At 42.9% G+C, this 26,747-nt stretch overlaps 2 protein-coding genes across 2 annotated transcripts in view; both read left to right on the forward strand.

Moving 5' to 3' along the window:
• Positions 1-19,394, forward strand: part of ryr2a (ryanodine receptor 2a (cardiac)) — a gene marked incomplete at its 3' end in the record, with an annotated part of 479,882 nt that extends 460,488 nt beyond the window's left edge. The window contains exons 108-112 of the mRNA XM_079260659.1: positions 4,185-4,341; positions 6,655-6,719; positions 6,825-6,925; positions 12,758-12,809; positions 19,299-19,394. Of these exons, the coding sequence (XP_079116785.1) occupies positions 4,185-4,341; positions 6,655-6,719; positions 6,825-6,925; positions 12,758-12,809; positions 19,299-19,394 (471 nt within the window). The remainder of the gene's footprint in view (positions 1-4,184; positions 4,342-6,654; positions 6,720-6,824; positions 6,926-12,757; positions 12,810-19,298) is intronic.
• A 6,280-nt stretch (positions 19,395-25,674) lies between these two features.
• LOC306771494 (muscarinic acetylcholine receptor M1-like) overlaps positions 25,675-26,747 on the forward strand; it is a gene marked incomplete at both ends in the record, with an annotated part of 34,479 nt that continues 33,406 nt past the window's right edge. Inside the window, one exon of the mRNA XM_079260660.1 lies at positions 25,675-26,255. Coding sequence (XP_079116786.1) covers positions 25,675-26,255 — 581 coding nt within the window. The remainder of the gene's footprint in view (positions 26,256-26,747) is intronic.

Raw genomic sequence — 26,747 nt, forward strand, 5'->3', positions numbered from 1 at the left:
AGCCACATCTGCCAACTCTGCGGGGGGGATCCCGAGGCGTTCCCAGGCCAGCCGAGAGATATAATCCCTCCAGCGTGTCCTGGGTCTTCCCCGGGGTCTCCTCCCAGAGGGATGTGCCTGGAACACCTCACCAGGGAGGTCCAGGAGGCATCCTGACCAGATGCCCGAGCCACCTCAACTGGTTCCTCTCGATGCGGAGGAGCAGCGGCTCTACTCTGAGCCCCTCCCGGATGACTGAGCTCCTCACCCTATCTCTAAGGGAGAGCCCGGCCACCCTGCGGAGGAAACCCATTTTAGCCGCCTGTATACGAGATCTCCTTCTTTCGGTCACGACCCACAGCTCATGACCATAGGTGAGGGTAGGAACGTAGATCGACTGGTAAATCGAGAGCTTCGCCTTCTGGCTCTGCTCCTTCTTCACCACGACAGACCGGCGCAGAGTCCGCATTACTGCAGACGCCGCACCGATCCGTCTGTCGATCTCGCGCTCCATCCTTCCCTCACTCGTGAACAAGACCCCGAGATATTTAAACTCCTCCACTTGAGGCAGGACCTGACTCCCGACCCGGAGAGGACAATCCACCCTATTCTGACTTAACTTATCAGTTAAGTTCTAACTCAAAACCAAGTAGATTTAATACTGGTAACACACAAAATAACAACAAGTGCTACTGAACAAGCAGATGCCACCGACTGAAGGATTCTAGGTGTCCTTTATTTCCTGGTGCCAACCAGCAGTGATTGGTCCATCAATCATCCAGTGAGGAAGGAGCAGATGGAGGTGTGACCTGTTGAACCAATCCCAGCCAGGAGACAGCGAGCAGGGATTGGAATGAGACATGCAGCGAAGGTGAAGACTGTGGGAGAATGAGCAGGCACCCATAACAGCGCTTCCAAATAAAACTAAGATCGTCAGAAAAAAGTAAACTACCTAATTAAATTTCGACACTGGAGCAAATCTACAAGTAAGGTACCTTCTTCTCCTGCTTCCCTGATTATCACATTTAATCATCAAACCAAAAGGAGGGGACAATGTTTCATCAAGAACAGGAGCTCTTGTATCTTGTATCAGAAAAAAATCCAAACTGGGAAATGGTGAAGTCCTGAACTAACAGTGACTTGCTACCCTATGTGAACAATGATCCCCATGCCGTCTGGACTTAGGGACAGAATAGCTGGCAATACAAAATATACACATGAAGTACAAAGTACAGGAAATCTACATGTAGATTTTTGTTTTACTATAAAATACGCATGACTTTAAAGTTGAGAGGGGAAGAAGAAGAGCCCGGGACAGCAGAAGGATCAGGATCCACAACAGAAGTTAATGCTGAGAGATGTCATTTCTGTCCTCACAGCCACAGTCACCACAAAGCGTTTAGCAGCAGGCATGGAAGCCGTCGGATTCGCAGTGAAAGCAGTAACTGTATGCCTTGTGTGTTCAGCTTTTCCACCTGCTGCAGGTAAAGACCTTTCATCATGAAAACATGGAAACAAGTTACACTACCAGTCCAAAGTTTGGACACGCTTTCCTATTAGATTCAATGGTAAACTCCTGGGCTACATTAGGTCATGAACATAAAACCTCCAGAATGAAAATGGTACTCTGGCTGTAAGAGGATAAACCAACGAGTTGAAGAGTCTCCTTACTTTGCTGCCTCAGTCAAACTGGACCACGACTTCAGCGGCCACACTCAGCTTAGTTTTAGTAAAAATAAACCAGTTCTGGTCCTGAGCTGTGGATATTTCCCATTAATACCATGTGATCATGGGTCCACAGTTCCTGCCTAACCGTAAGGCGGCATTACATTAACACAGGTTAGGTCATGCTTCTAAATCAAGCCATGGATGGATAAATCTTGCTTTCAAAATAGATTATTAATGCATTATAATAATTATGTAACTTTGGTCGAAGTCAAGACAAAACTGAAGTTAATCAAAAAATGGCTGCTGATTTATTAATCTAGCATAAAAGTCAGCAACTAAAACTCTGTTTTTCCATAGATGTTTCTCCAGATGCGCTTCCTCTGTAATCAGTGGGGGAATATGATGCTGTCTCGTACACCTGGTTCATGTGTTGTCTGGGGAGCGTAGAAGGCTTTTCCTGCCGGCTGGACATCTCAGAAAAATACTATAAAAGGGAGTTTATGATTAGCAAGAGGGTCTTCTGTCACCCGGTAATTCCAGGTTAATCACTAATCCCTGGAATCAGCCACCCACAGCATTCCATAGCGCCTGTCTGAGTCCTATTAAGGGGTGTCTGCGGCGCTCTGCCTTGTCTGCAGTTCAGGGGGATGACGGGGGCTTAGCAGGATGAAGGGATGAACTGATGGAAGTTCTTTGGCCTGTTTCTGTTCCTTCATCAGTCAACAGATTTAGAATGAAGGCGGTGATACCAGCTGATCTCTTCTCTTTGGGTTTTCTGCTTTCTCTCCTCTCTCTGCCTCTTTTCCAACTTCTTCTCATTGTCTTTTTAACAGTTTTTATTGTTGAACAGAAACTTTCTACTTCAGGTTAACTTCCTGTTGGAGACGTTCTGCATCTGTTGTTTATGGAAAATCCTCCCCATCCACAATATTCTTATTAATTCCTGAAGTGAAAATGTAATCATTTTATGTGTTATCTTGTACTTTCTTCTGTTGCTGGTTAAATCATATGAGCCCAAACTGCTGATCATAAATACGTTCAAACACCTGTTTTGCATCATATTAGCAGTGTTTACACCAGTGATTCAACCATTTTGAGCCATGATCTCCAAAATAGCATAAGATGCTGTTTGTGCTCTTACCAACCAGAATGCCAAAAGTTTGTCCCAGACGTGAAACTTCAGCCTTCCTTTGAGTTGATCTACAGGTGTTTCAGTTTAACGGAAAATCCTTCCTGCTCTGTCTGCAAACATTTTCTACATTTTCATTGATTGTTCCATTTTTTCAAAATGTCCAATTTGAAGAGCAGGTTTTCCTGATTCTTCCATATTAGTCTGGTCACAGTCAGACAGTAGGCCCATTCGGATGGGGGGGGTCTCTACCGCCTCACTTCATGCTCAGACCAGAACTGAGCAAGTCGTCAGGCTATAAAAGCAACGTTGCCAAGCCGACAACATGTAAAATCTCACGACATTTGCCTCATTTCATCTTTTTCATCTCTGTTCTTCTAATTGTTAGCTTTGACCTACCTCTGGGTCAGTTCCGTTGTGCCGACAGCTGTCTGTCTTTTTAGCAATGACAATAAAAGCTTTACAATCTCATCTTATATGTGCTGAAGACAAGGGGTTAAACTGACTTTTTTTTTTTTTTTTTTTGCAGTGAGCAAATTGTCAAATAAATGATGGTGTTCATGGAGGATGTCAGCTGATTTGTTGCAACCTTTTTCAAATGTTTTTAATTGAATGGAAGTTTTGATATCGGCTCATAATTTCCTATTTCTGAAAGATGAAGACTCGGCTTTTGGAGGATGGGGTTTACCATGTTTAAAATGAATGGGAAATGAGCCGGATTGAAGCAAAACCATATTAATTTCACCATACAAGAGCTCAAACCATCAAAGGTTTTTTTTTTAAGAAGCAATGGTGTTGAATGTTGTCAGCAGGTTTCATCTTGATTTCCAATGCTTTCACATCCTGTAGTGAAGGAGGACCAGAAACAGAGGGAGAATTTGGCGGGGGAGGGGAAGATCTATGCTAGCAGAAATGCCATAATGTAGAGATGAGGTTAGAAAAATACATTGACCAAGCTTTGTCTTTACGTTTAATGTCATCATCATTAATTCAGTGGAAGTCCACAGCCATTCCACTTTATGGCACTTTCTTCTAAAAACTACAAATATCGTCATTTATCCATGGAGTGGAATTTTATGGAACCCAAACAATGACCGGGTTAGCGCATCCAGGCAATCGCTATTTGGTGCTGTCACAAATGTTTCCACATCCTAACAGCCAGCAAAAGAGCCAAAGTAGAAAGAGGCCAAGAAGTTGGAAACACTGCATTGTTGAAAAGACTTTTTAGTTTTTCAACATTACAAACAGCAGGCGGTGTTTCTGCTTCGGTCACACATTGCTCCTTTTTCTGTACACTAACCCTAATCCTTACCCCCCTACAAACACTGTGGAACTGAAGATCATATTGGGACCACTGAGTTTTCTGATCACATTCTTTGCATCTGATCTCCTCTTGTGTCCTCCACAGTGCTACATGTTCCACATGTATGTAGGCGTGCGAGCAGGTGGAGGGATCGGAGACCAGATTGAAGACCCAGCGGGTGATGAGTATGAGATCTACCGCATCATCTTTGATATCACATTCTTCTTCTTCGTTATCGTCATCCTGCTGGCAATTATTCAGGGTAAGTCACCAGAGAAGTTCAACTCAAAATGCACCATGACTCAATATCTAGTTGTAGTTTGATTTTAAGCCTACTGAATATAAATTAACCGAGCGGAGACCTTCCGCTTTCAATAAAATTCAAGATTTTTATCACAACCTCCTCCTGCTATCCATTTACTGAAGAGTTTCCTTCGGTTTTACTGACAAGGTGGAGGGTTTCCAAATTATATCTGACTCCATGGCAACGTGTGACAAGTTTCCAATTACAGGTACATCTCAGAAAATTAGAATATTATGAAAAAGTTCAATATTTTTCGTCCCTCATTTCAAATTGTGAAACCCATATATTGCATAGATTCATTACACAGAGTGAAACATTTCAACCGTTTATTTCTTGACATTTTAAAAATTGCGGCTTATAGATAATGACAACCCAACATGTAGCCTTTCAGAAAATGAGAATATTACATAAGAAGAATGAAAACAGGATATTTTAAACAGAAACGTCAGGTTTCTGAACAGCATTATCATTTCCATGCCTCAGTACCTGGTTGGGCCTCCTGCATGAATTACTGCATGAACGCGGCGTGGCAATGGAAGCCACCAGCGTGTGGCGCTGTTCAGGTCTAATGGAAGTCCAGGCTCTAAAACGTCCTGCTAGATGCTGTGTTGACTGTGACCTTCAGAAAACCCAGTGGAGCAACACCAGCAGATGACATGGCTCCCAAACCATCACTGACTGTGGAAACTTCACTCTGGACTTCCAGCAACATGGATTCTGGGCCTCTCCACTCTTCCTCCAGACTCTGGGACCTTGGTTTCCTCATGAAATGCAGAATCTGCTTCCATCTGAGAACCAGTCCTGTTCCTCCGTAGCCCAGGTGAGACGGTTCTGTCGGTGTCTCTGGTCCAGGAGAGGCTCGACACGAGGAATGGGACATCTGTAGTCCATGTCTAGGATCCGGAGCGGCTCTTGATGAGTCCAGCTTCAGTCCACTCCTTGTGAAGCTCCCAGATTCCTGACGATCCTCTCCAGGCGGTTCTGCCTTCTGCTGGTGCAGCTTTTCCTTCCACTCAGCTTCCCATTAACATGCTTGGATCCAGCTCTCTGTGAACAAGCAGCTTCTTTAGAAATGACCTTTCTGGCTTTCCCTCCTTGTGGAGGGTCAACGATGGTCTTCTGTCAGGTCAGCAGTCTGACCCATGGTTGTGTCGCCACCTGACCCAGACTGAGACCATTTAAAGGTCTAGGAGACCTTTGCAGGTGTTTTCAGTGGATCAGGGTGTGACATCATGACTTTCTAAGTTGAAGTTCTTCACAATATTCTAATTTTCTGAGATGTGCCTGTATGTCAACATCAAGTTTACATCAAACTTAGACTTTTATTTTTTGTGGTATTTTATGATATTTGTCTTTTGTTTTATTAAATGTTGGGCATTGGTAACCAGACTCAAAACTCTGTTTGTGTATGTGCTTATTGTTTATTATTTTAATTGGATCTTCATTAGCAGTAGCAAAACTGCAGCTATTCTTCCTGGGGTCTGTGTGCTTGCATGCGTGAAATAATTTGATTTTTAAAAAAAACACAACATCTAATCAGCAATTTAGAATTCAGAAAATGGTTTCACACAAAACAAATAATTTATGGTAGTCTCATGGCTCCATATAATAACTGGTAAAATACCAGAATTTCCTGGATCTGGCAACAATGGGAATCCAGTGGTGTATGGTGGACTCCGGGACTCACAGATGAAATACCCTCATTAAGAATAACCGTTGTTCAAGTAAGTTGATTAAATAATAAAAATGGCTTTTTTGGTAGCTTTTTTTTTTTTTTTTAATCCATTGATATTTTTGGCCAAAAATGCCCCCATAGTGAGTAAATGTGAGGAGGACATGAGGGGTACTTCATATAAAACAGGGCAGGAACCCTAGTCCTCAAGGGCCTTAATCCTGCAGGTTTCCATGTATCTCTAGTCAAGCATACCTGGTTTCAATCAAATGGATCCAACAGTTTATCAAGATCTGCCCAGTGATTTATTCAATAAATCTGGTGTGTCAGAACAGGGAATGCCAAGGTTCCCCACCTCTGACATAAAACCTGCTCAGGCTAGGGAATATTTAACATCAATAATAAACTAATGTTTCATTCTCTGAAAAGACAAAAACTTTTATTTTTGTCATAAAAATAAGGATTGATATTAATGCTAAGCCCACCAGACTAAAATTATTTTGACCTTAGCTCGAAGCTTTTGGGTGGAGTCTGCTGAGACTGTGTAAACAGTGACAGATTGTGGATAAAGATGTTTTCTGTACTCTGTGAAATTCCAGGTTTGATCATTGATGCTTTTGGAGAGCTAAGAGACCAACAGGAACAAGTGAAAGAAGATATGGAGGTAAAACCTGCCTCTGTAACCTGCATTTTAGCCTAACCGTGAGGAAATGTCTGATTCTCTGACCAAATAAAAGTCCCATTAAATTGATTATGTTTTTTCCTGCAGACCAAATGTTTTATCTGTGGAATTGGTAATGATTACTTTGATACGGTACCACATGGCTTTGAAACGCACACTCTGCAAGAGCACAACTTGGCCAACTACTTGTGAGTACATCTGGATTGTGTGAGTGTTTGTTTGTTTGGTTGCAATAAAATGGGTCAGTGAGGTAAGCGAGACCTGGATTATTTAATTTCCTGTAATAATAGTCTCGGTGAACCTGTTCTCTCTGTCGTAGTTTTGAATCTGAGGCTGAATTTGTAAGACTGCCATATGCACAAAACAAGAAAGCAGGAGAGTAGCCCCTCGTCTTGTGCATAAAACAGAGGTTGTGTTAAAAGTAGGGATGGGACTTGTTTCAAAAAATTAATGTAATGATTTACAGGGTTTTATTAATCTCGGTTAATTGCATTTTAATAACATAATAAAATTTGCTCCAAAAAGCAACTTTTTTTCCATTTAAAACTGGGGTAAGTAACCTTGCTTTTTACTCTGGGTGAAGTGGTTCCTCGTCCTGATAGTAGTCCATATATTCTGTACTCATGAACAATAAGAAATATAGTTAGACCCCTCAGTTTACTGTAAATCTGTAAAAACTCTGACCAATCCAAACGTTCAGACCCAAATGGAGTTGTTCATTTCTTATTTTAAAAAAAAGTCTTGGATCATGCAAAGAGCAAGATCAGAGGAGGAGGAGCCAAGACAGGTTCTTGCTAGCTCCCCAACATGACCTACCCTAGCTTTAGATGGATTTAAAGCGATTATGAAGTCATATAATATTAAAAGAGATTAATATAATAAACTCAGGCTCTAATAATGTCTGAATAAATGGATTTAATTTTGAAACAGTAAAAAAAGAAACTGAAAACATCCTGGCTAAAACTGAAAAGCCCCGCCTCCCGCCACTGCACTACATCGGGAGCGCGCACCGCACCTGCTTTCACCGTCATTGTAACGTCTCATAAACAGAAGGATTAGGCTCATATGAACTCAATAAAAAAACAAACTACAATGTCAACACATAGCATCCAGCCCTACATGTTGGAACCTGAATCAGAGCCTGAAAACGAAGTGGAAAACAGCAACCCACAGCAACGAATGCAGCAGGATGTCTCTCTTTGGTAAACTCACCAGCCATCGTTGGAAATAACTTTATCCCACGTTTTCCACCCGCCTGATGTATTTGTACATGCCCTTGTTAACCAGTAGAAGGTAACCAATCACCCAACCTTATCCCCCGGGACGTCACAAGGATTTCCACGTAGAAAAAACTCTCTAAAACCACGCCTTTTCCGTCGCCATGGAAACCGAACGGAGAGAGTGCTGGAACTCAAACTCAAACTCAAACATGCGTTTAGGTGATAAAAAACAGTGTCGTTCACATGTCTGATGAGGATTCAACACTGTAACACTGTAGAAAGCTCAGAAAACTCCAAATACCAGAATAGGAACCCTTTAACTAACCGCTGCAGATCTAGTTGTTCTCTGATTAAGAGTCTACAACATGTTACAGTCATTTTAACTTGATGTTTTCATCCACACTCTGCATTAATAGACATCAACACTGAAAACACCAAGCCATATATTACTGTATTTGTCCGCCTGACATCTCCATCTCATTATGCATGTTAAATCTCAACCCTTTCATGCACAGTCAAGTAATGAACATCTTTTTTTCAGGACAAGTTGGGCAATCATAATCTCTACTCTAAAATAATGCCACATGGATGGATCAACAGTTATATGATTATAAAAACAAAAGAAAAAACAAAACATAAATGGAATGTCACAGAATTTAATTTAAGAAAGACAGAAAAACAATGTAGAAGCTTTTTCATTTCTAAACAGGTTTCTCTCAGGCCATCAAGGCTGAATTTTATTACATTGTTTTTGGATACTGGAAGTATGGACTGTATGTACTGGAACTGTATCAACTCACGCTGCTCGGATTGGATGTCACCATCATAAAAACAAAAGAAAAAATCTGAGCATCTTTTTGGTCGAGAGACTGACAAGAAGTGTTCACTGTTTACATAAAACTTCCATATGGAGGTCCGTTAAAATAATTTACACATTTTTAACCACAAAATGTAATAAATGATGAACATAGCGCGTTGGAATTCACGTAAGAAGTACCCAGAAAAAAAAAAGCTGCACTCAACGGCTGGATTAAAAACCTTCTCGAAAGGCTATTTCCGGCTCACAATAGATCCCTCAGAGAGTGTGATTGTGGTAGCAATTTTCCCCATGAAGTTTTGTTATGTGGTTCCTGAGGTATTTTGAAAAGTGCTGACGTTGCCGCATTAGATCGCCTGCGTACCAGCTGAGGGGTATCAGACAGTAAACCAGAGCAAATGAACCAGAGTCTACTTCAGTCCGATCATGCAGCAACGGTAATCACCTCCTGCTCTGACTGCAGCGTGGAGCTGCATGAAGACCGAGCTACATGTGTTCTGTAGCAGTTAAGTTAAAGTCCATGTGGGATATATAGAGCCTTCACTGCAAACTCAATGAGCCTGTGTCAGACAGCCCTGGAGGCCAACTTCCAGCCAATCATACAACTCTCCATCGAATGTGGCATATATCAGTGATCAGATACCCTGCTGGGATAATAAGATGGCCAAAGGAGGAAGCTCAGACCACGGATGTCAAAACACGGAAGCTGCTCACCATGCATGGAGGGTTCCACCCCAAGTCCAGTGTCCAGTGACTAGACACTAAGAGCAAAGAAGGGTCCTATCAATGGCTGGAGAGGGCTGGACTGAAGGACAGCACAGAAGCACTAATCATGGCAGCACAGGAGCAGGTCCAGATCTACCAAACCAGGCAGGATCGCAGATCTACCAGACCAGGCAGGATCCCAGATCTACCAAACCAGGCAGGATCCCAGATCTACCAAACCAGGCAGGATCCCAGATCTACCAAACCAGGCAGGATCCCAGATCTACCAAACCAGGCAGGATCCCAGATCTACCAGACCAGGCAGGATCGCAGATCTACCAGACCAGGCAGGATCCCAGATCTACCAGACCAGGCAGGATCCCAGATCTACCAGACCAGGCAGGATCCCAGATCTACCAAACCAGGCAGGATCCCAGATCTACCAAACCAGGCAGGATCCCAGATCTACCAGACCAGGCAGGATCCCAGATCTACCATACCAGGCAGGATCCCAGATCTACCATACCAGGCAGGATCCCAGATCTACCATACCAGGCAGGATCCCAGGTCTACCATACCAGGCAGGATCCCAGATCTACCATACCAGGCAGGATCCCAGGTCTACCAGACCAGGCAGGATCCCAGATCTACCAGACCAGGCAGGATCCCAGATCTACCAAACCAGGCAGGATCCCAGATCTACCAGACCAGGCAGGATCCCAGATCTACCATACCAGGCAGGATCCCAGATCTACCAGACCAGGCAGGATCCCAGATCTACCAGACCAGGCAGGATCCCAGATCTACCAGACCAGGCAGGATCCCAGATCTACCATACCAGGCAGGATCCCAGATCTACCATACCAGGCAGGATCCCAGATCTACCAGACCAGGCAGGATCCCAGATCTACCAGACCAGGCAGGATCCCAGATCTACCAGACCAGGCAGGATCCCAGATCTACCATACCAGGCAGGATCCCAGATCTACCATACCAGGCAGGATCGCAGATCTACCATACCAGGCAGGATTCCAGATCTACCATACCAGGCAGGATTCCAGATCTACCAGACCAGGCAGGATCCCAGATCTACCATACCAGGCAGGATCCCAGGTCTACCAGACCAGGCAGGATCCCAGGTCTACCAGACCAGGCAGGATCCCAGGTCTACCAGACCAGGCAGGATCCCAGATCTACCAGACCAGGCAGGATCCCAGATCTACCAGACCAGGCAGGATCCCAGATCTACCATACCAGGCAGGATCCCAGATCTACCATACCAGGCAGGATCCCAGATCTACCAGACCAGGCAGGATCCCAGATCTACCAGACCAGGCAGGATCCCAGATCTACCATACCAGGCAGGATCCCAGATCTACCATACCAGGCAGGATCCCAGGTCTACCATACCAGGCAGGATCCCAGATCTACCATACCAGGCAGGATCCCAGATCTACCATACCAGGCAGGATCCCAGATCCACCATACCAGGCAGGATCCCAGATCCACCAGACCAGGCAGGATCCCAGATCCACCAGACCAGGCAGGATCCCAGATCCACCAGACCCGGCAGGATCCCAGATCTACCAGACCAGGCAGGATCCCAGGTCTACCAGACCAGGCAGGATCCCAGATCTACCAGACCAGGCAGGATCCCAGATCTACCATACCAGGTGCAGACTATGCAAAGGAGCCCCTGAAACAATCCAGCACCTCACAGCAGGGTGCAAGATACTGGCAGGCAAAGAATACATGGAGCGCCATAACCAAGTAGCTGCATAGAGTACAGGAACATCTGTACAGAATATGGACTGGAGACCCCCAAGTCCCAGTGGGAAACTCCCCCCAAGGTGGTGGAGAATGAGAGGGCTAAGATCCTCTGGGACTTCCAGATCCAGACAGATAAAATGGTGGTGGCCAACCAAGCGGACATAGTGATCATGGAGAAGCAGCAGAGGAAAGCCGTAGTGATCGATGGATCCATCCCCAATGATGGAAATATCAGGAAAAAGGAGAAACTGGAGAAGTACCAAGGCCTCAAGGAAGACCTGGAGAAGGTCTGGAGGGTGAAAGCAACAGTAGTACCCATAGTGATGGGAGCGCTGGGGGCCGTGTCCCCCACACTGGAGAAGTGACTCCAATAGATACCTGGTGAAACATCAGACATCTCCGTCCAGATGAGATCAGTCCCAGGAACAGCTAAAATACTGAAGAGGAACCTCAAGCTCCCAGGACTCTGGTAGAAAACCCGAGCCATTCACCCTACCCGGAGGAGATGGGAAGGGTGGGTGAGGGAAGAGTTTATATTGATCACATCAGTTTAACTGTTTGGGTGATCACACAGTTTTCAAGGTGCACTAGCAACAGATCCGCGATATAAGGGGTATAAAACTCTGGACCATCAAAGGCCGCCATCCTGGAGGTTTTAAATGTTTCTTGCTCCAACACGTCTCATTCAAATCAATTGGACCCCACAGCTTCTTGTCAATGTCTTCACAGTGATACACTCAGTTCAGTAAACTGTGAACTCAATCTTTACATGATATTTAGTCTTGTAGACAATGATAGAGCTAAATTAATAAGAAGTTTTTCTTTAACTCATCTATTAACTTTAACTCAACCTTTGGTGATTCCCCCGTTTATACCCAACCTTCATCGCCTCACCTAGACTCCATTATTCTGCTCGTCTGTAGAAGCCATGTTAGGCCAACACACCATAAACTTCTTCTTTGTTTCTTTTCCATTTTATGTGTTTGTTTGTAGCAGACCTCAACTTTTAGATTGATTTGTTTTCTTGATACAGCTTCCCTTCTAATTATAAATTTATATCATTTGATTTATAATTACACTGAAAACTTTTAGTTGACCAAATTTTCAGGAATTTTTTTTAGGTTTACTTTTACAGCACAGGTGTTTCTGCTGTTTTCACATATACTACTTTTTCATTTAAATTTCATAAGAACTGTTTGTGTAAAACTTTCTGTGGAAGTTGTGGAATTATTTGTTTGTTTAAAAAAGTCTAACGCTTTCAAATTTCAGATTCGAAAAAGTTTTAGTTTATTTTTCTTCACAAATAAACCTTTCCTCCATTTACTATAATTTTGCTTTGCTATAATTGTCCATTATGGTTGGTTGTATCCCTGTTGGTCAGTTAGTTTCCATCTGTAGTATGTCATAATGATGTTTTTGTTTTAAATGTGTGTGTGTGTGTGTGTGTGTGTGTGTGTGTGTGTGTGTGTGTGTGCGCGCGCGCATGTGTGTGTGTGTGTGTTTTACAGATTCTTTTTGATGTATCTCATTAACAAAGATGAAACAGAGCACACAGGCCAGGTAAGAAAAATCTGTTTGCAACAATCTTAGCATTTTATATTTTCTATACATTGCTGTGATATTGAGGTTTGGATGGATTAAACCTCCAACTTTTCATTGTTTGTATCATTAAAATCTCAATAAATAATCTACAACCCCAGTACCAAAAGAGTTGGGACACTGTGTAAATGGTCAAATTCAAACATTTCCAGATCTTATCAAGCCATGTTTTACTCCCAGTCTAAAATGAACATCAGGTGGTAAAAAATAAAATGTATAATTTAATGGCAAAATAGGCTGATTGTGAATCTGAAGGCACTAAAACATCCATGGTGACATTTGACATTGTTCTACAGTTTTTAAGTCCAGTTTGTCTCCGTTTGATGAACCTCTGTCCATGTTTTCATCTAAAACACTCTGCCTTTATGTAATTCTTCTTCTTAGTCACGTTACTGACCAGTTCCCAGTTAAACCAGTCATGTTATAGAGTTGTTCCCAGTTAAACCAGTCATGTTAAAGACCTGTCCCCAGTTAAACCAGTCATGTTAAAGACCTGTCCCCAGTTAAACCAGTCATGTTACCGACCTCTTCCCAGTAAAACCAGTCATGTTGTATTGACGTATTGACAGATTGACGTCTTGACTGAATGTCATATTGACATATGGAAGTATTGACTGACTGCATCTTGACTGACTGATATGTTGATGTATTGACGTTTAGGCGTATTGACGGAAAGACTGATTAATGTATTGATGGAATGACCTATTGACGGAATTATGTATTGACTGATGGATTGACGCAATAAAAGATTGACAGATTATCGTATTGACGGAATGACGTATTGACTTAATTATAGACTAAATTACATATTGACGTATTCCCTGATTGAAATATTGACGTATGACTTGTTGACAGAATAGCGTATGGATGAATTGTTAATCGACATATTGACCTGCAGACAAATTGACGAATGGATATATTGACATATTGACGTGAAGACATAGTAACATATTGATGTATAGTCATATTTACATATAGACATATTCAGGTATAGACATACTGACTTATAGAAAATATTGACATATTGACGAATATACATACTGACATATTGACGTATAGACATAGTGACGTATTGACGTATAAACATATTGACATTTAAACATATTAATGGACAGCTATATAGATGTATTGACATATAGATATATTGACTTATAGACATATCGACGTGTAGACATATCGACGTGTAGACATATCGACGTATAGACATATTGACGTATAGACATATTGACATGCTGACGTATTGACATATTGATGTATAGACATAGTAACATATTGATGTGGAAACATATTGACACATAGACATATTGATGTATGGACATATTGACGCATAGAAAATATTGACATATTGATGTATGGACATATTGACGCATAGAATATATTGACATATTGAAGTATTGACATGTAGACATAGTAATGTATTGATTTATAGACATATTGGGATGAAGACATATAGACATATTGACATATTAATGTATAGACATATTCACGTATTGACGTGTAGACATAGTGACATATTAACGTATAGACATATTGACATTGATTTATATATATATATATATATATATATATATATATATATATATATATATATATATTTATTTATTAATGTATTGACATACAGATATATTGACATAAAGACATATTGACGTATAGACATAGGGATGTATTGACGTATAGACATACTGACATGTAGACATAGTGACGTATTCACGTATAGACGTATTGACATGTTGACAGTGACGTATTGACGTGTAGACACAGTGACATATTGACGTATAGACATGTTGACGTATAGTAGTATAAACATATTGACGTTTAAACATATTAATGGATGGCTATATAGATGTATTGACGTATAGATGTATTGATTTATAGACATATCGACGTGTAGACATATTGATGTAACGCTCACATTAAATGTAAGAGTGTTAGGACTAAGTTGTGCAATGGATGGAATGGGTGAACAGAAGACCAGATTCACTACGGGAGCTTGTGTGGTGAATGAATAAAAACAGGAGGCAGGAAAATTAAAGTTAAAGATAATTGTATTAAATTTGAAAAGAAATTAAATAAAGCACAATTAAATAAATTATATTTGTAAACAAGACAACCAAACAATGATACAAAAAAACACTTTCATAAACCTTTTTCCAAGTTTCTTTTTTTTTTTCCAGTTCGGTTCAGTTGTACCAAAAAAGATTTTTTTCCTTTTTAGGAGTTTCGTTCAGTCTTTTTATTACGATCCTTGAGGGAAACGCATAATCCAGCTTTTAGTTACGATCCTTGGAGGAATCCCAAAGTTCATGTCAAAACTAAAGATATCCGGTGTTCGGAGAAAAACATCAAAACAGAAAGGTCCTACCTAATCCAGCTCACCACCTCTTGAAGAGGATTCTGGGGGGTGTAAAAAACCTGACCTAAAAGAAGGTCACAAACAAAAAATCACAATAAATATCAATCCATAAATCATATCTGTTACCAGTAACATTTTTCAGTATTCATCATCTTATCAAATATAAATGCTCTCAATAGTTCATAAACATATGACAACAAATATAAATAAATCAGTTGCGCAACATTCAGTCAAAAGAAAAATCACTAACTAAGAAAAACACTAATAGCACCAGTTGTAGCAGTGGCTAGCAGCAGTGGCTATCACTGGCCCATTCGTTTCTATTGCTCAGTTAGCTTTTATTTAGCACATTGCTAGCGCATAAATAAATAAACAACGAAAAACAATATTGGTATCAAACCAATATGGTGGATAGTTTAGGCCCACTAAAGGCACATATCATTCGTAGTCGGCTTTCAAATTAGTTTTAGACAGTTTAATAGTGTAATCGCTGTCAGAAAACTTTTGGAAACCCGGAAGTAACTTCCGCCATTAATTTAACTTTTCTAAACGACTTTCGGCAAGATCAGCCAGAAGGATTTAGCTAATGACAGGATGCATGAACTCACCATTGAGTTTGAAAAGCTTTCGTTTAGTTTTTGGGGAGTTCTGGCGGGGTTTGCGGAGTCATCCAGCACATAAGTCCAGGCGTGGAGCAGGGCAATGGTGACCGGATGTTAGTGAAACCGCAGCCACTTTTATAGTAGTGCCACTAGTGGCAGGGCATGTGACTGCGGCTGGGAGCAGTGAAAGACTCCCACATTATTTGGAGACATGGGTTACATTGACGTATAGAAATATTGACATATTGACATATTGATGTATAGACGTATTGACATGTTGACACAGTGACATATTGACGCATAGACATATCGATGCATAGACATATATGCGCATGGATATATTGACGTATGGACGTAAAGACATATTGAAGTATTGACGTGTAGACATGTCGATGTATTAACGTATAGACATATTGAAGTATTGATTTATATAAATAAAGATATTGACGTACAGACATATTGACATAAACGCATATCGACGTTTAGACATATTGATGTATTGACATGTAGACATTGTGACGTATTGACGTATAGACATATTAGGATAAAGACATATTAATATATAGACATATTGACGTATTAACGTATATACATATTGACAGATTGACATATAGACATAGTGTTTATTGACATATAGACATATTGACGTGTTGACATAGTGACATATTGACGTGTAGACATATTGACGTGTTCACAAGTAGACATTGTGACGTAGTGACGTACAGACATATTGATGTAGAGACGTACAGACATATTGACGTGTTGACATAGTGTCGTATTGACGTATAGACATATCGACGTATTGACGTATAGACATATTGATGTATTGACAAGTAGACATTGTGACGTAGTGACGTACAGACATATTGATGTATTGACGTGCAGACATATTGACGTATTGACGTATTGATTTATGTATATTAATGTATTGACCTACAGATAAATTGACATAAAGACATATCGACATATAGACATATTAACGTATTGACGTATTGAAATGTAGACACAGTGACATATTGACGTATAGACATGTTGACGTATAGACGTAAAAACATACTGACGTTTAAACATATTAATAGCTATATATTAATAGCTATATAGATGTATTGACTTATAGACATATCGACGTGTAGACATATTGACGTATCGAAATATTGACATTTTGACGTACTGATGTATAGACATAGTGACGTATTGACATGTAGACATAGTGACGTATTGACTTGTAGACATAGTGACGTATTGACATGTAGACATAGTGACGTATTGACTTGTAGACATAGTGACGTATTGACTTGTAGACATAGTGACGTATTGACTTGTAGACATAGTGACGTATCGACATGTAGACATAGTGACGTATTGACTCGTTGACATAGTGACGTATTGACATGTAGACATAGTGACGTATTGACTCGTTGACGTATTGACTCGTTGACATAGTGACGTATTGACTCGTTGACATAGTGACGTATTGACATGTAGACATAGTGACGTATTGACTCGTTGATATAGTGACATATTGACATGTAGACACAGTGGCGTATTGACATGTAGACATAGTGACGTATTGACTCGTTGACATAGTGACGTATTGACATGTAGACATAGTGACGTATTGACTCGTTGACATAGTGACGTATTGACATGTAGACACAGTGACGTATTGACTTGTAGACATAGTGACGTATTGACTTGTAGACATAGTGACGTATTGACATGTAGACATAGTGACGTATTGACATGTAGACATAGTGACGTATTGACTTGTAGACATAGTGACGTATTGACTTGTAGACATAGTGACGTATTGACATGTAGACATAGTGACGTATTGACTCGTTGACATAGTGACGTATTGACTTGTTGACATAGTGACGTATTGACATGTAGACATAGTGACGTATTTACTCGTTGACATAGTGACGTATTGACTTGTAGACATAGTGACGCATTGACTCGTTGACATAGTGACGTATTGACTCGTTGACATGTGACGTATTGACTCGTTGACATAGTGACGTATTGGCATGTAAACATAGTGACGTATTGACATGTAGACATAGTGACGTATTGACATGTAGACATAGTGACGTATTGACTCGTTGACATAGTGACGTATTGACTTGTTGACATAGTGACGTATTGACATGTAGACATAGTGACGTATTGACTCGTTGACATAGTGACGTATTGACTTGTTGACATAGTGACGTATTGACTCGTAGACATAGTGACGTATTGACTCGTTGACATAGTGGCGTATTGACATGTAGACATAGTGACGTATCGACATGTAGACATAGTGACGTATTGACTCGTTGACATAGTGACGTATTGACTTGTTGACATAGTGACATATTGACTCGTAGACATAGTGACGTATTTACTCGTTGACATAGTGACGTATTGACATGTAGACATAGTGACGTATTGACATGTAGACATAGTGACGTATTGACTTGTAGACATAGTGACGTATTGACTCGTAGACATAGTGACGTATTGACTTGTAGACATAGTGACGTATTGACATGTAGACATAGTAATGTATTGACGTGTAGACATATTGACGTGTAGACGTATAGACATATTGACGTGTAGACGTATAGACATATTGACGTATAGACATATTGACTTGCAGACATAGTGACGTATTGACTCGTTGACATAGTGACGTATTGACTTGTTGACATAGTGACATATTGACTCGTAGACATAGTGACGTATTGACTCGTTGACATAGTGACGTATTGACATGTAGACATAGTGACGTATTGACATGTAGACATAGTGACGTATTGACTCGTTGACATAGTGACGTATTGACATGTAGACATAGTGACGTATTGACTTGTAGACATAGTGACGTATTGACTTGTTGACATAGTGACATATTGACTCGTAGACATAGTGACGTATTGACTTGTAGACATAGTGACGTATTGACTTGTTGACATAGTGACATATTGACTCGTAGACATAGTGACGTATTGACTCGTTGACATAGTGACGTATTGACTTGTAGACATAGTGACGTATTGACTTGTAGACATAGTGACGTATTGACTCGTAGACATAGTGACGTATTGACTCGTAGACATAGTGACGTATTGACTTGTAGACATAGTAATGTATTGACGTGTAGACATATTGACGTGTAGACGTATAGACATATTGACGTGTAGACATATTGACGTTTAGACGTATTGACGTGTAGACGTATTGACGTGTAGACGTATTGACATATTGACTATCGATATTTAGTCTCACATTTTCCATCTTTAAAAGACTTTTTTGCTAAAATCTATGTCTGACTGCACGGTCCATTAAATTCCACTTCGTTCCTTTGCATAGTAATCAGTTGTTACCCCGCAGCGTTTTCACAAAGCCGACTATGACCATAATGAAGATTATGCCAATAAACCACAATATTAACTGTATGGTAAACATATAATGTTAACTTTCACACCTTTATATTTCTCTCCCTTTCAGGAGTCTTATGTTTGGAAGATGTACCAGGAGCGTTGCTGGGAGTTTTTCCCTGCTGGCGACTGTTTCCGGAAACAATATGAGGATCAGCTTAACTGAGTTGTTCTTGGAGCCAATCCTGTATGACTGTAACCTCCTTCTCTGCTGCCCTTTGCTCTCTGCTTGACCCTCTTTCTGACAGATGTCTGAGCTATGATCTCAAACTCCAGCAGGAGGATCCACATGTCCATGCTCATCGTCAGACATTACCCAGAGCATCCTCGTCCAGCCCGATGGCTCTCCAGCTCCACCTAACCCTCCAGCACACTTTGAAGGCTTTGTACATAAAAAATGTCTGAACCAGATGCTACTTGGGGCTCCACAAAGAGGATCAAGACACAGGAGACATCTTACACAAGAGGATCAACAAAGTTTAAGATTGTTCATGTACGACATTCGCTCTGTTGGTACAGGAAGTGGACACAAAGAGTGCACGTTTAAGGACATGACTCCTAAAAGCTCAAGCACAGCAGCTCCATGAGAAATCTGACCTGAAAAGGTAGATTAGGATGAAATGGGACGAAACCCTGCAAACCACAAACTGTTGAGTGAACAACTGCATGACTCTGATTTCCATTGTTAGTAACACAATAACCAGGTCAGGTTTGCTCCTGCAGCACTGTGCATCCTGGAGCCACAGCCCAAGTCCAGCATCTACATACAGTACACAGACATGTTCCCCAAGCTAGATAAAAACTGACCTTCAGTGCATTAGATGGATTAACTTATGAAGCTGCTGGGTCTGAGGTGCATCCATGCTGTTTTTAGCCTCAGTAGCATCTGCAGCCCTTCAGATTAGGCTTTATAACACACTGACCTTTAATTAAATTGTAGTTTCTCAACAAAAAAAAGCAATACAAAGGCAGCACGGAGGATTTCAGACGTCACGGCTACGGCCAGCTGCTTAGTGACCCAGAGACTTCGGAATGAGTCAAGCAGGAATAATGAGCAGGAATGCAGGAAGAGTGCAAAATGGGGAGAAGATGTGGGAGGATATAGTGCCTTACTAAGCCAAGGAGAAGCTGAGGAGGCTGGAGGAGAAACACTGGGCAGAAATTCCAACCCTAATTCAGTTTAAACTCAAGGCTGAATGCAGAGTTTAAACAACAGCAGAGTCAGCTGCTGTTGGTGAAGCGCTAACAACAGATGCACCACACAGGTTCATGCTTCCACATTCTACTGGGTGGCTCCATGGGCCTCCTGAAACACTTTGCTGCCAGTTTGTTTGCTTCTCATTCCCAGCAACATGGAAGTCATCTAAAGATAAGTCCAGGAGGCACATAAAACCAAGAAATAAGAGTTGAGAGGGAGGGTTAGGAGTAATGGCCGGTCACAGAGCTGTACATTTACCAAGAGCTTCCAAAGTAAGGCAGGATGTACCAGGCAGGACCAGCAGGTCGGATCACTCTCCTCATGTTCAGGTGCTCCATCTCCATTTAAACATTCAGTTTTAATATCGTCATCTTCTAAACTCCAGGTTGATTCAGACGTGGAGTAGTTTCCTTAGATTCACCATCTACGCTGCTAATCCAACAGCCCCAGGCTGGGACAGCATTCTAACATGGATCAGGATGAATCTTTAGTATTTCAAACTCTCGCTGGTTTGTCTTCTCTGATCCGATCCACTTTATCTAGGTCAGGGCTCTCCAACATTTACCAATAAAAGATCCCTTTTCTAATGTCTCCTACACTTAATTATTATAAGTTAGAGCCAGAATCTCCTAAAAGTAAAAGTAAGAAAACTTTTAGCATTTTATTACTTTTTACGTGTCATGACAAAATGCCTGACCTGAACACCACCCGGGTTCATGGCGTGGTCTGAAGCTGAACTGCTGTTGGGTGATTGGGGGAGTTAGACGGGGGTTTGCTGGAGGACACTCAGTTTGCTGACTCTTCATGCTTGCTGTATTTTAAAGCTCCTGCACATGACAGTTTTAACAGAGAAACATATCTCAGATTTTCTGAGCTATATTTCAGAATGAAGGAGATTTTCATGAATGTTTTTTTTCTGCATTTCTGGAGCTTACCATCTGTTATGTTGCCACAAAACCTGCAGCAAGACCTGAATTTCTTCTGCTCAGTTTTCCACCAAAGTTCCTTTCTGGTCGCTCATCTCGAGTTTGGTGCTTTCAGCAAAGGGTTAATGGAAATAGAAATTTCCAACATCTGGAAATGTCTTTCTCTGTCCAACTCAAGCATGATTGTCAGTGAACATAGAAGGACTGTTTTCCTCCAGAGCCCGTGGAGATGGGCTCAGGGTTCTCAGAGGGGTCTCAGAGGGGTCTCAGAAGGGTTCCAGAGGGGTTCCAGAGGGGTCTCAGAGGGGTTCCAGAGGGGTCTCAGAGGGGTCTCAGAAGGGTTCCAGAGGGGTTCCAGAGGGGTCTCAGAGGGGTTCCAGAGGGGTTCCAGAGGGGTCTCAGAGGGGTTCCAGAGGGGTTCCAGAGGGGTCTCAGAGGGGTTCCAGAGGGGTCTCAGAGGGGTTCCAGAGGGGTTCCAGAGGGGTCTCAGAGGGGTTCCAGAGGGGTTCCAGAGGGGTTCCAGAGGGGTCTCAGAGGGGTTCCAGAGGGGTCTCAGAGGGGTTCCAGAGGGGTTCCAGAGGGGTCTCAGAGGGGTTCCAGAGGGGTTCCAGAGGGGTCTCAGAGGGGTTCCAGAGGGGTTCCAGAGGGGTCTCAGAGGGGTTCCAGAGGGGTCTCAGAGGGGTTTCAGAGGGGTTCCAGAGGGGTCTCAGAGGGGTTTCAGAGGGGTTCCAGAGGGGTCTCAGAGGGGTTTCAGAGGGGTTCCAGAGGGGTCTCAGAGGGGTTCCAGAGGGGTTCCAGAGGGGTCTCAGAGGGGTTCCAGAGGGGTTCCAGAGGGGTTCCAGAGGGGTCTCAGAGGGGTTTCAGAGGGGTCTCAGAGGGGTCCCAGAGGGGTCTCAGAGGGGTTTCAGAGGGGTTCCAGAGGGGTCTCAGAGGGGTCTCAGAGGGGTTTCAGAGGGGTTCCAGAGGGGTCTCAGAGGGGTTTCAGAGGGGTTCCAGAGGGGTCTCAGAGGGGTTCCAGAGGGGTTCCAGAGGGGTCTCAGAGGGGTTCCAGAGGGGTCTCAGAGGGGTTCCAGAGGGGTCTCAGAGGGGTTTCAGAGGGGTTCCAGAGGGGTCTCAGAGGGGTTCCAGAGGGGTTCCAGAGGGGTCTCAGAGGGGTTCCAGAGGGGTTCCAGAGGGGTCTCAGAGGGGTCTCAGAGGGGTTCCAGAGGGGTCCCAGAGTCCTGAACTAATGGACCCAACAAGCTAACATTTAGCCAAGTGTGTTTTAATGACATTTAAATAGTTTATGATTCTGCTGCATCGCCACATGTAAAGCTGGATTTCTGTTAGCTTTGCTGCACATTGTGTTTGACGTCTGCAGCTGGCAACAGGTTAGAACATGAAGAGACCCCCATCTAGGCGTTGCATGCTCATTGCTTCTATATTCCGTTGGACAGATGTTAAGCAGCAGCAGAGATGACTTCCCTTACTGGTTGGACTGGGCTGTGGCAGCAGGACTGTGGAAGTCATTTCTTACTGTTTCTGGCTGATTGGAGTTGTTTGATTTCTTAAACTAAATGAAAATTGAACAATTGAATAGCTAAGTCAAGGATTTAACAGTTTTTTTGTTTGTGTGCGTTTGTTCTCTATCTTATGCAATAAGACAAAGAAAACTTTCTTTTTCTATTGATACTGATATTCCCTATAAGAAGAGGGAAAAAATCTCTTGCAGAAAAAAGCCATTGCATGTTGTTATGGTGGTCTAATGGCACATAGAAAAATACACTAAATCTATGCCACCCAGAAAATGCATTTAATATTAAATGGAATTATTTAAGATCATGCAGATTTCTGCCATACTGTATTTACTGTAAGCGTGTGTGTACTTCACAATAACTCTTTCTTTTCATCAGAACTCCATTCCTTTGAGAGAACGAAGAAAGCAGCTTTTTATCTCATAAGTCTTTCTGTTTTATAGAAGCTTGATTTCAGGATCATTTGCTTGTAAGTGCAGTGACTCGCCTGTAGGGGGCGTGGCAGCTGCAGACAAAGCCAGAACTAATGCAGCCTTACTCTGCTGGTCTTCATTTAGTGTTTGCTCATCTTATACTTTAAAAATGGTTTAAAAGTGAATTTAATGTTAATATATTAAATTAATCAAGTACAATATATAAATACAGACAGCGAGGGGGTGGGGGTATATGCTGCATACACAGGCAGTCACATTTTAACTCTTATGCACGTTTAACTAGTGGAAGGTTGTTTGGATTTTCCTACTAAAAGTTTTCCTTTCAGAAACCAAATGACACAGAAAAGTTGTGCGTTTTGAACACATGGAGCTGAAGCCAGAGCCGAACCTGAGATGAGCAGCTTCATCCTCAGCCTTGCTTCACAAAAACACCAGTTGTAGTTCATGTCCTGCAACTCTGCTGCTTTCAGCATCATTTTCACATTCCATGTGTGAGTTTAGGCTTTTCATCTGGACTGCTTTTCAGGAAATCCTGGCCATGCAGCACGTGCTCATCGTAGGAGGGAACTTTCTGTTCCGCTGAAAAGACCAACTCCGTCTGGGATTTCATGCAGCTGCCTGGCACTACACTGAATGTTGTGTGCTAATCCCAGACTGATGTTGTGCCCCCACCCCCCTTTTTTTAACTATTCCGCTTCCACTCAAGCTGTTAATAAGTGGTATATATTATGTCAAAATGCTTTTTCTTTTCATAACTACTATGAAAGGCGGTATGCTTTGTTTGCATCATGTAGACCTGCACAGGCTGTCGCTACTTAGGAGAAAGACATGTATGAGGAATCAATGAGTAATGTATGGATTTGCATGACCTTGAAAATAAAGCTATTTCTAAACTTGTAACATGTAGTTTATTTCTTTTTTAACTTTACTCTGGTACAACAACACACATCGTCAAATTTAGCTGATTTTCCACTTTAATTACACCTGCTAGATGTTTCTGGACATTACCTCTTCCGTTTGGAGTTTTATCTAGAAGTCTGCTAGTGTTTTTTTTTCATAAAACTTTTTTGATCACCCATTGTTGGGTTGTTTGATTGATATTTGCATTTAAAGTCATTTCGGGAGTGGTACTTGTAAAAGTATTTGTCTCATCTGTAGTTGGCCAAGACCAGTAGATTTATAGCCAGAAGGAGAAACAGTCCATCTTTAGTTGCCTAACTTGAATACACCAAGAGACGGAAGTATACAGGAAAGTGCAGTTGACACTGTGAACCGAGATAACACCAGATGAACGGACATGGATTTTAATGACTGTAGTGTCAGTGATGGATCAGCTGTCTTTCTAAGTAAAATCTGGAACACAGTGTGCTCTGCTGATCAATAGCACCGACAGCACCAGCAGGGAATACTACGAGTAGCCAGGAAGACACTACGTAACCTAGTAATCACCAACTCCAACTAGTTGGCACCAACAATGTGTTCACTGTGGATGAAATGGATGCTCTTCTACACTCCAAACTCTGTTATGTTAAAGTCTTTCCATGAGCTTGGGTTTTGTTATGGTTGGTTAGTGCACGTATGACTTCCTCTCGCTGTCCACTAAATGCATGTTGACTGGTGGTTCAATCTTAAAGAAATGAAATGAAACTGGAAAGTGGTCCTCAGAATGAATGACCCCAGATAGGATAAAGCAGGTATAGAAAATGGAGAACAGACCTGCAGTCATCCAACAGAACGTGGAATGAAATGTCTGGCTCCTCTCATCATACATTCAACTCATTTTATCCTGGAGAACTCAGCAGGACCACCGGCTTCTGATGACAACTTCCTCCATGTGTCAGGGGGTTATGTTTTCCTGTGTCCTTTGTTCCTGGTTTCCTGGATTATTTTGTAAGTTGTTCCTGTTTTGCCTTTGTCTGTGTTCAGTAGTTCACCTGGGTTCATTCAGGTAATCTGTTTCACCTGTGTCTCGTTGGGTTCTGTGTATTTAAACACCTCAGTTTCTATCTTGAGTTACTGGATCAATGTGTTAGCCCCCTGAGTTTTTCCTGGATTAAAGCAGTCTTTAATCAGCATCCCTGTTGCTCATCTCTGCGTTTGGGTCCACACCGCCACCGTGACACCATGTACCAGATAAAATGATAATAACCATTATCATAACCATTATCAATAATCATCATCATCGTCGTCATCATCGTCATCATGAAGAGTAAACAGCTGAGGGGGGAACTTCGGACGTCTTCTGAGAGAATACAAAGCAATCCTGTTGGCTCTGCCCAAACCTCCTTCAGTCCGATCGATCTTCTACGGCCATCATATGAAGGAAGCTTTTCAGCATGGAGACGTTGCGTCCGCATGGAAACGTTGCATCCGCATGGAAACGTCGCGTCCGCATGGAAACGTCGCGTCCGCATGGAGACGTCGCGTCCGCATGGAGACGTCGCGTCCGCATGGAAACGTCGCGTCCGCATGGAAACGTCGCGTCCGCATGGAGACGTCGCGTCCGCATGGAAACGTCGCGTCCGCATGGAAACGTCGCGTCCGCATGGAGACGTCGCGTCCGCATGGAAACGTCACGTCCGCATGGAAACGTCGCGTCCGCATGGAGACGTCGCGTCCGCATGGAAACGTCGCGTCCGCATGGAGACGTCGCGTCCGCATGGAGACGTCGCGTCCGCATGGAGACGTCGCGTCCGCATGGAAACGTCGCGTCCGCATGGAAACGTCGCGTCCGCATGGAGACGTTGCGTCCGCATGGAAACGTCGCGTCCGCATGGAAACGTCGCGTCCGCATGGAGACGTGGCGTCCGCATGGAGACGTGGCGTCCGCATGGAAACGTCGTCTGCATGGAGACGTCGCGTCCGCATGGAAACGTCGCGTCCGCATGGAAACGTTGCATCCGCATGGAAACGTCGCGTCCGCATGGAAACGTCGCGTCCGCATGGAGACGTCGCGTCCGCATGGAAACGTCGCGTCCGCATGGAAACGTCGCGTCCGCATGGAAACGTCGCGTCCGCATGGAGACGTCGCGTCCGCATGGAAACGTCGCGTCCGCATGGAGACGTCGCGTCCGCATGGAGACGTCGCGTCCGCATGGAAACGTCGCGTCCGCATGGAAACGTCGCGTCCGCATGGAGACGTCGCGTCCGCATGGAAACGTCGCGTCCGCATGGAGACGTCGCGTCCGCATGGAGACGTCGCGTCCGCATGGAGACGTCGCGTCCGCATGGAAACGTCGCGTCCGCATGGAAACGTCGCGTCCGCATGGAGACGTCGCGTCCGCATGGAAACGTCGCGTCCGCATGGAAACGTCGCGTCCGCATGGAAACGTCGCGTCCGCATGGAGACGTGGCGTCCGCATGGAGACGTGGCGTCCGCATGGAAACGTCGTCTGCATGGAGACGTCGCGTCCGCATGGAAACGTCGCGTCCGCATGGAAACCTCGC

This window comes from Telmatherina bonti (assembly GCF_933228915.1).
Source record: "Telmatherina bonti genome assembly, chromosome: 21".
NCBI lineage: Eukaryota > Metazoa > Chordata > Actinopteri > Atheriniformes > Telmatherinidae > Telmatherina > Telmatherina bonti.